General features: G+C 34.8%; 1 protein-coding gene and 1 long non-coding RNA gene across 3 annotated transcripts; one reads left to right on the top strand and one right to left on the bottom strand.

Annotated features, from left to right (window-relative positions):
* Nucleotides 1–1693: 1693 nt before the first annotated feature.
* Nucleotides 1694–5916, bottom strand: LOC130054738 (uncharacterized). Its single transcript, XR_008803045.1, has 4 exons — nt 5699–5916; nt 5511–5579; nt 2359–2479; nt 1694–1766 (listed from the first exon to the last, which is right to left on the bottom strand). It is a non-coding gene; the product is annotated as an uncharacterized LOC130054738 (long non-coding RNA).
* Nucleotides 5917–5980: 64 nt separating this feature from the next.
* On the top strand, nt 5981–9347 carry LOC125652476 (uncharacterized). 2 transcript variants are annotated; one of them, XM_048881698.2, is made up of 4 exons: nt 5981–6262; nt 7024–7166; nt 7271–7390; nt 9040–9347. In XM_048881698.2, exons 2-4 carry the CDS (start codon nt 7034–7036, stop codon nt 9258–9260), a joined length of 474 nt encoding a protein of 157 aa, XP_048737655.1. In that variant the 5' UTR covers nt 5981–6262; nt 7024–7033; the 3' UTR covers nt 9261–9347. The 2 variants fall into 2 exon arrangements, with proteins under 2 accessions (XP_048737655.1, XP_048737656.1); XM_048881699.2 differs by having other exon boundaries at nt 5984–6262; nt 7271–7384.
* The last annotated feature ends 1261 nt before the right edge of the window (nt 9348–10608 follow it).

Genomic DNA, 10608 nt, shown 5'->3' with positions numbered 1-10608 from the left:
CCAGACCGGACCTATCATTTAGTAGACTCGGTCGGTCGGACGTGCCTTAGTGTCAAACCCTGTTGACTCTGCACTGTACATGTTTTCTGAAGAATGCAACAGATTTTACCTCATTTGAAACACATATTTGATACTTTTTCTATTGAGAACTTTAATCCCCTTCTGTGGACATCTGGGGGGGGGGGGGGGGGGGGGGATAAGGTCTAAATTTTGCAGCCCTTCACATGTCTCCATATGAGTGAAAATTCTTGAGCAGGACATGTTAAAACAATAACCAACCTTCTGTGGCCACAGGAGTCATGATTTGACCAGATTACATGAAGATGCTTATATATCAATTTCATACATTTTATACTCTTGTGGTTCTTGATAATAATACAAAAAAAAGCAAACAAAAATTTTCTGTATATTCAAATAACCCCATCCAGATCCTCAAGGTCATAGTGTGAATGACCTTGAAACTACACAACATAAGGACTCTGCATATTAATTTGAAAAATTCTAACCTTGTAGTTCTCAAGATTTTAAAAGAAATTTCCATTACATTTCTATGTAAAACTTTAAAACCCCATCATGGTTTTTTCCCCCCTGGATTTAGGGATCATGGTTTGAACAACACTGAATCTTTATTTCGTATGTCATTGTCATCTTCAATGTATGTTATGGTCTTGAGAAGATTTTTAAATCATCCCAATCTAATTAAAATCAGATCCTAAGATACGCTCACAATCGCTACAATAGGATCTGACATAACCCCATAGGAGGTCAGGTCTGCATGAACTTTCGCTTGGAATATTCATAAGAACTATCAGCCAGTCAGATCGCGCCATACAAACAATGATGGTTATTTAGGCGGTTCCCGGCAATTTGTAAATAAGTTGTAGTAATGTCTCTCCCACAAAGTTTATTTCACACTATAAAATTGTTTATTCTCCCATAAGGAATTTTAAACTTTTGCAATTATGCCTAATCTATTCTGTTAATTCAAACAACAAATCGTATGATGTAATATACACCCAAATTACATTAATTGTGAAATGCAATTTATGTATGAATAGGAATGGGTACGACTTGAATAGTTTTCAAGATGGTTAACTTGATTAACGCGAGGAATATAACGCCAGTCGACGTAAACAGTACACTATGACGTCACATCTACCTGCGATGTGTTTTCTTTTAAACCAAACAATCGCATCCATTTTCCTTGAATTGTGAACACCGACGATTTTATTGACGACACGCTGATAGGCTAACAAGAAATTCAAATGAACATGACCCCTAGTTGGGTTATGTCAGCTCTTCTTACGCAGAGTATACGGCGCGGATCTAAGAAGTCTGATTTTAATTAAATTGAAATCATCCCTTCCCATTTTCACTATTTTTCAATTATCTTCTCTTAGAAAAGAGCTAGCATGTTCTTTCATTTGAACAAACTTTAGTCCCATTTACCTAAAAATGCTTTGTGTCATATTGGGTAAAATTGACCATGCAGTTTCAAAGAAGAGGTTAAAAATATTGAAAGTTTATGATAACAAAAGGAGGATGGACACACCTTTGAATCACTGAAAACTCACTTCAGTCTATGACTCTGGTGAGCTAACAATAAAGCAAATATCACTATATACAGCAATGTTTTAACTTTACCTTTAAATTTATTCGAGATATTCTACTTACAACTGAGATTTTTCAAATATCTGTACCTTCATATAAATCCTTTTGAATTCCAATGTTCATCTTTGGCATCAAGAAATTCATTCTCTCTTCCCCTGCAAATATTGAAACGCCTCGGCATTGCATGTTAATACCACGCGATTACAGGATTCACTTTATGTAAACATATATAGTCAAACCTTGTTACGTTGAACAAGATGGAATCAAGAAAAAACTTCTTTTGAGGTTTTGAGATACTGAGGTTAAAGTCCATTTAGAAAATGTAGTTAGGACTTCCAACTCACTAAATGACATATCCATGGTATTCTAGATATCAATGTTCACAGAGCTAGAAATAATTTATTTTATTCACTGGTCACTTGGGCTATCAACTTAAAATTCTAACTGGTTAATTGCAAAGGTACATGTTCCTTACAAACTACTAGCCCAAATCCACAATTTACTGGCCCCAGGCTACTGGGTCATCAATTATTTTGAGCCCTGGCCTGGATTTCTCGAAAGAAACTCAAGTCCAAACTTGGACTTAAGTCTAATAATTTACTCAAATTTTGACTACTCAAATAAAAGAAAACTCAAACTTAAGTTTGAGATTTATTCAAGAATTCCTACTCTGGTTCAAGATAATGAAGAAATTCAGCTCTAAATCATTCTAATCTAAACATTTCAAAAACTGAACCATTTTCTTACATGTCATCTGCCTATCTCTCCGCAGTGTTTCTTTGTTCAGGCAGCCCATCTTTTTTGCTTTTCCTTCCATTTTAAAAGTCTTCATTTTCTGTAAATTATTCTTAGAGCTGTAAGTACTAATCTGCAATGCATTAATAATAAATACTGAAAAACAATACTGAACTTTTGAACAAAGTCTTGTTAGACCTAACAATGTTACAGGCATGCAAATTCTCTATTCAGCATTTTCCTCACTCTGTACGTAATACATGTACACGATATTTATGTGTTTATGCATACCAATACAATAAAATCTTTCTAATCAAAGATTACAAATTGCTTTGAGTATTTTTAATTTAGTCTGCAAACAATCATCAATACCATGAATTTCCAGAGCTGGCAAAATCAAAATATTTATTTGTTTTATATGTACCATAAGAGGAAGGGACATAAATGAACCACAAAAGTTGTTCAGAAACAAGCTACATGTACTTGCATAATTGAGAAACATGAGGTCAAAAGTCAAAATATCTGAGCTTATAATGTCATACTCTCGTCAACACATTTCTGTGTGTGAAAAAATTCATAGTGGCTGGGTTTATATTCTGAACTGAGCTAAAAACAAAACCAGAAATTCGCAAAAGCACTTTTTGAAACCAAAAGCTTGCATGAATCATCCTGATGTTAAAACATGCTGTGAAGTTCCTCTCATCTCTGTATCAATACCAAAACATATTGTGGCCCCAACCTAGTCCCAAAGGATCACGACATTACCTGAAAATCAATTCACATAACACGGATATGCCTCAACACTAACCTGACTTTGCTGTTCTGATTAAGACCAAGGTCACAAGGTCATAGATCATGATATGAAGTGAGCGATATTGCCATAAGAAATCTATATACAAAACCTGAAAGCTCTTTCTTAAATAGTTCATGATATATTGATTAGATCAGGTTTTTTCAAAAGTAAGTGAAGGTCACAAGATAAAACATGATAACACGATTGTATTACAAAGTTTTGTCATAATTAAAGAATCTATACAAAATATGAAAGCCTTACCTTGAATAGTTCCAAGGATTATATTCAACAGTTTAAGTTTTCTTACAATTAGATTAAACTATAAGGTCACAAGGTCAAAGGCCATAGTATAAAAAGAAAGATATATATATATATATATATATATATATATATATATATATATATATATATATATCCATAAAAAAATACTGTTTAAATCAAATCTTTAAAAAATGTCCTATATATCAGCATATAAAACTGAGATTCCCTATTGTGACCCCACCTCCTGGAATCATGATTTGTCTTTTGAACCAATTTAAATCCACTCTGTCTGGAAGCTTTCATGCAAATTTCAACTTTTCTGGCATATTGGTTCTTGAGAATTAGATTTTTAAATGACCCCACTCTACTTTTGCCCATTTGTGATTATCTCTCCTTTGAAAGGGGCATGGCCTACATTGGAATAAACTTGAATTCCCTTCACCCAAGAATGATTTGTACCAAGTTTTGCTGAAATTGACCCAGTTGTTCTGGAGAATAAGATGAAAAATGTGAAAAGCTTATGGACAATTAAATGACAGACAAAAGGTGATCAGAAAAGCTCACTTCAGCTTTCAGCTCAGGTGAGCTCAAAACTAAGTATTTTTCAAATCACTTACAAAGGTTTATGAGGGACCATTTTGGTATTTATTGTCATTAAGTGATATCACCTATTCATTATCTATTTTAATAGATGATATCACGACTAGATGTAATGTACCCAGACCAGAGTTGGTGTGACTATACCCTCGATCATAAAGACTATAACTATGCAATAATATTTGACATGATAGTTGGAGAAGACAAGTTCCTGAATGATAAGAGAATAGTTTTCATTTTAGCTTCAATACATTTGAAAATTATTCTGAATAATTTCCACCTATATTCACAGTCACTCAAAATAATTGTAAATTAATTGTGTTGTGGATTACATTCCCTAAAATTTTATTTCTTATCACGGTTTTTTTTTCTACGCACTGGTACCGGTACCCATTCAATTGGGAAAACACCAGCATTAAAATTTTATTTCTTATCAGCGTTTTTTTTCTCTACGCACTGGTACTGGTACCCTTTCAATTGGGAAAACGTACAGCATTAAAATCAAACAAATTGGGAATTTTCTACCAATGTATCAGCAAATGATTTCAACTAACAGAAAAGAACAAAACATTGAGTATTCATCTCTTTACAAACTTTTTTACGGTAAATATTTTCTGTTGTGAGACATAAGGAATCGTCATGGCTTGTTTAAGAATCATCGTAGCTCTACAACACGCGCACTGCCATGATCTGTACTTTTGTTTAACATTTTAGTTAAGTTGTACAATGTTTCAGACTAAGCAAATTACGATGTCAGCGGTCTATTTTTTGGGAGTGAATTGGGAATTTTAAGTCTCAAAATTGGGAAAAATCGACAGTTTTTGGCATTGGGAATGGTAACGTTTATCGGTACCAGTTATATCAGGGGGGGGAACGCCGCTTATTGAAGCAATGCTGAGAAGATAGAATAGTTCTTTGAATGCTTTTCAGGATTTCATCCTTCACTTCGCAGACCACCATGTTGCTTTCTTAAGCTATATTGTCTTGAAAGAGGGGCCACTCATTATTAAATGAAGTAAAAATCCAAAAAGGAGACATCACCTATTCAAATAGCTGATATCATAACTTATTTGAATATATCATCACCTGCTCATAGAGATGCTATATCAACTGATTGAATAAATGATATCACCAATTAAACCTAATTTTCTGACCTCTGCTTATTTGAATGAGGTCAACTTTGACCAAATTGAAAGTCAGAAGGAGTCCAATTATTCCTTAATGCACTCTGGATTGGTTTTCTCCCTACTTCTTTGTATGAAACATTTTCCCCCAATTTCAGGCAAATGTCGCTATTTTTCCCAATTGGAAAGGCCCAGGCCCTTGAAATCAAGACCTTAAAAAAAACAACCTGAGATATGCACCCCCTCCCTCTCTTTGGGTGTGTTCTTAAGGTCACTACCCCCAGCCAGTTAAATGGTGCAACACAAGTATTGGTGGACCTAAAATTGTTTATTCTATAGCCATGATATTGGACACTAATCATTTAGAGAAAAATTAAACTGATCTATACCTTTTTCCCTTTATTTGAATGCATCCTCTACAATGTTTTCATTTCCCCAGATTTAGTCTCTTATGTATCCTGAAGTGTAAAGTGGCAACATAATTATTAAGTTTGTATCTCTCAAGCTCTCTCCTTGAATGATGTTGGTCAATATATATCCACAGCATATATATACATCTACTTTTAAATTTACTCACCACACTCATGATACTGTATGGAATTTATAAAACTTTCGATGGAATTCCCTTATATTAGCTTTAAAAGTTTGTCAAGATTAAGTTCATTCTGCAGTAAGGGCTAGTGTGAATCTTACAAAGAATGGCGGCCCCAAGAATGACTTTAATAATGTCAGAGAAATAATGATCACCCAACGTAAAGGACTACTGAACAGTGCCAATCATCATCTCGTCTGTTTACGGTTTTAGATATACTACTTCCGGTTCAAGAATCAACATGATTGGTCCGAGCCAACATACGTCAGAGGATGTTTTGGTAAACTTGCTTTGGCGGGCTGATTTTGCTAATAATGCTACAGGAACTTATTCAATATAGCATTGTGATCTTTTCATCATTAATTTTGGTTTACTGTATATCTACGTTTTCATTTGAAGAACTAACTGCTCTTTTTATACCAATTGGTATCTTTTACGCCTTTGTTTTATCTGGCTTATTTCTTATCGTAGTAATTCTTGGCGACTTCTTCTAATATTAATTAACCGAGTTTCCTCGACACTGTACTGACAGCTCCTGCGAACGGAGGGGTGAGTTTTATCGGAGAATTCATTGATTATATACTGTAATTTTAGTTCAAGTTATTTAAAAAGATGGTTTATATGCATAGAGACATGGGCGGATTCAGGGATTTTTGAAAGAGTTAAGAGTGTTTCTACCATAATTTTGGTTTTGAAAGGGGGGGGGGGGGGGGGTTCTACCCTCAAAATTGCAAAATGCGTTATTTTTAGCAAACGGTTTTGACGAAAACTGGGGGTTCCGAACCTCCTCCCATCTGGATCCGTAACTATATATTCTTACATTTTTATACATTTGACACGAACTTGGAAAAGTGACAAATAAATTTTACTATAGGCCTAGTTTGAACCATTTATGATTTTAGAAATTAATGTACAACTAAGACGAAATTTTGCCTCAGTCCTTGGCCTAAAATCTTTTTGAATAAAATGGTTTATAAGATCCAATAGAGCGACAGGTACCTGAAGTGCGGATATGTAGCGTGTTAGCCGTGTATATATAGAATATTGTTCTGCATTGCATAGTCAGTTTCTACATTTTGTAAGATTTTGAGATGACCACTTGTGAGAATAATATTGGTTCTATATTTATTTTTTTATTGAGCAGAAGGGGGAGGGGTTATGAACTTAAGATCCACACTTCAGGTGCCTTTGGTTAGAGCAGTGCTTTGTACAGTACTATGTCAGATGACAAAACATTGATTCATGTATATGTTTATAGTCAGCACATGTTATCACCAAATACAAATTTCCGATTTTTTTTCTCTCTTCAGATATGGGACTATGAGTACAAACTCTCCAGCCCAGTTTGTTCCCAGCACCCCGAAATTTGGATACAACACGGATGACGCACACGCCTGCTCATCTCCCGTGGCAGTTGTACCAAGTATGCAACGATCTCTGGATAGAACGATAGGTAAATATTCTGGTACATGCAGGCTATTAGATAATCTCTAAAATTCTTCGTTCTCATTAAATTGATAATTCATTATGCTGTTGTGAATTTTTTAAATTCTTTAGATTCTAGCGATGCAGCAGTGCCCAGAACTCCTGTTTCAGAACCAATATCGTCAAGAACCCCAAACCATTTCAGAGTAAATGCACTGCGTCAAACACCCATCTCTCGTTATGCTGGCAAGTGTATGTACATGTAATGTTGTTTTTATATATGTTATGAATAAAGTTTTAATGTTCACAATTCTTGACTAAGGTATTTCTAATGGTCAGCAAAAAAATTGAACGTCAGTTGTCGAATTACAAGAACAATTCGGATCTCACAATTCTGTGTTATGTTAACAAGACTCCTGTCGTGTTTTTGATTACATAGGTTAAAATATGATCTAGTAAGAGTTTAATTTTAAGCAGTTTTTTTTTAATTACAAGTTAAGTCTGAACACAAACAGTTTCTAGTGTTTATCTTATCTCATTTTGTTTTAAACACGATAATCTATATGTAAACAAAAACATGGCACCAGCCTTGTTTACATAGCAAATAATTTTGAGTGCTGTATCTCACTTGTCACTCAATAACTGACAGTAAAATTTTTGCTGACCCTAAGAAATATTGAGCGCCAAATTAACATAAACTCAAATAATTGAAGATATTTTCAATTATTTGAAGATATCATCAATTCATTTGATGCGCGCAACAATTTAATTAAAGATCTCTTCAAATAATTAATGATATCTTCAATTCTGAATTATTGCGCGCATTAAATGAATTGATGATAGCATTAATTCTTCTACTGAATTGATGCGCGCTTTAATTGAATTAATGATCTCTTCAAATGAATTAATGATATCAACAATTGAATTGATGCGCGCTACAATTCAATTGAAGAGAACAATAATTGATATAATGCGCGCATTAAATCAATGTGATGAGAGCAATAATTGAATTGATGCGCGCATTAATTCATTTGATGAGAGCTATAATGGATTTAATGTGCGCATTAATTCAATTATTGCTCTCTTCAATTGAATTAATGATATCTTTAATTCATTTGAAGAGAGCAATAATTCTTTTACAGAGAGCAACTAAATAATTAAAGATATCTTCAATTCAACATATCCACAATTGAATTAATGATCTCTTTAATTGAATTGTTGCTCTCTTTAAAAGAATTGATGCGCGCATTAATTCCTTATACAAAAGCATTGTAAATAATTAAAGATATCTTCATTTGAATTAAAGAGATCTTCAAATTATTTATACTGAGCTCTAAATCAATTATTGCGAGCAATATTTCTACGAAATTAATGCTCTCATCAATTGAATTGAAGAGAGCAATAATTGAATTAATGCGTGCATCAAATCTATTAAATTGCTCTCATCAATTGAATTGAAGAGAGCAATGATTGAATTAATGCGCGCATTAAATCAATTATTGCTCTCATTAATTCAATTGATGCGCGCATTAATTCAATTGATGAGAGCAATAATTGAATTGAAGCGCGCATTAATTTGATGAGAGCAATAATTGAATTAATGCGCGCATTAATTCAATTAAAGAGAGCAATAATTGAATTGATATCTTTAAATAATTGAAGATATCTTCAATTATTTGAGTTTATGTTAATTTGGCGCTCCATAAAGAAATACTTTAGTTAAGCATTGTAAACTTTAAAGATGGGAAGATAAAATTTGATAATTTTCAGTTCAGATTGTGGAATGGGAAACAAACAAAAATAGTGTATCAGAACCTCTATCTCTCGCTCTCCACGGTCAGGAAAATTTAGAAAACAATCCCGAAAAAAGACTTCGTCACATTTTAATGTTTTCTTTCTAGCTGAGAATCTTGCTGAACAAGAGGTACCTTCTACACCTAAAACATCTCAAAATAACGTTTTCCAATCACCCACAATAGTTGCTGCAGTAACGGTGTCCAATGCCAGTAGAGCTGAGCGGCCCTACAGCTCTAAACGTCAACCTCGCCGCATCCTGCCTCCAGCACAATGCAGAGATCACCACACTCTCAACCTGTTTAGTGGAGACAATATTTTCTCCTAGAAACTAGCACTGTGTATCGGATTTAACGAACAATAAATATAAGTGCATAAGTAAATTATATGGATATTAAACTGGATTTTTATCATCTATGCAATATTTTGTTTGTCCAATACAAAGCACAGTAACTGCAACAGTTACTGTAACTTGTAATAAAGAAGGGCCATTAATACATGAAAATTCATTTAAAATGGCTGTTCATTCAAGAGTTTTCTTCTCAATAGTCTAAGCATAAAAGATAAATGTATTGCAGCCTCCAATCGGCAAACTACGGACTTCTTTTCCTGAACTATTGCTGTTGTACTACCAAGTGTTTTAGAATCGTTTGTTTAATTTCCCTAGAATTTGGTGCAGAGTTAAATCCTAAGCGGAGGGAACTCAAGTCTGTTTCATGCCCATCTCAAAATTACGGTTACGGGGGACGCCTTGAGGCCCCCATTGGGTCCCGGGCGAAGCCCTGGTTGGGGCCTAGGGGGCGAAGCTCTTGGATTTTATAGGGCTTGAAGTATGCCACCTATTTAGTTATTTGTACTATTTTCTATCATTTTTTATAAGGTGAAATTAATAATTGACGCAAATTTTTTGGGAAGAAAATTAAGTTCTTCCAATAAGTAATTCAAGAAATCAAGATATTTTGTCATTTATTTCTCCGGGAGGGGAAGAAATTAGTGCTTCTTTTATCGTTTAGTACATTTTCCTAAACATGATACCACGATTTACCTTAAATTTGGAAATTTTAGAGGCTGCCCCCCCCCCCTTAAATCCGCCACTGCAGGCGTCTGTCCGTAAGGATAGGAGTTGTGAGGCTAGTATCAACTTGGTACACTTGTCACTGTTTCCAGTGACTAGAAGATTGATTGTATGTTGTTTTACGTCCCTCTCGAGAATATTTCACTCATGGAGACGTCACCACTGCTGGTGAAGGGCTGCAAAATTTAGGCCTATGCTCGGCGCTTATGGCCATTGAGCAGGGAGGGATCTTTATCGTGCCACATCTGCTGTGACACGGGACCTCGGTTTTTGCGGTCTCATCCGAAGGACCGCCCCATTTAGTCGCCTCTTACGACAAGCAAGGGGTGGGGGGGGGGGGGTACTGAGGATCTATTCTAACCCGGATCCCCACGGGAAAGTGACTAGAAGAAGAAGCCTATTGTTTTACATAGACTTGTACATGGGTAATTTTATAGGTACATGTAGTACTAAACAAGGTGGAAACGGTATTTAACAGTGGCGGATTTAAAGGGGGGGGGGGCGGCCGGCTAAAATTTTCAAAATTTAAAATTACACTTTAAACATCTACAATTCAAATGATGACATATCAAAGGAAAACAATTGTAAAGTACTATGCAAC

Source organism: Ostrea edulis, chromosome 5, assembly GCF_947568905.1.
Source record: "Ostrea edulis chromosome 5, xbOstEdul1.1, whole genome shotgun sequence".
Lineage (NCBI taxonomy): Eukaryota > Metazoa > Mollusca > Bivalvia > Ostreida > Ostreidae > Ostrea > Ostrea edulis.
The sequence above is the reverse complement of the archived record's forward strand: the minus strand, read 5'-3'. Positions and strand labels throughout refer to the sequence as shown.

Bases quoted from the DNA above. Each gene is read 5' to 3' on its own strand.
- LOC125652476 (XM_048881698.2), top strand. From the start codon at position 7,034: ATGAGTACAAACTCTCCAGCCCAGTTTGTTCCCAGCACCCCGAAATTT. The intron at 7,167-7,270 runs GTAAATATTCTG...TAAATTCTTTAG, and splicing joins ATCTCTGGATAGAACGATAG to ATTCTAGCGATGCAGCAGTG. The intron at 7,391-9,039 runs GTATGTACATGT...TTTTCTTTCTAG, and splicing joins CTCTCGTTATGCTGGCAAGT to CTGAGAATCTTGCTGAACAA.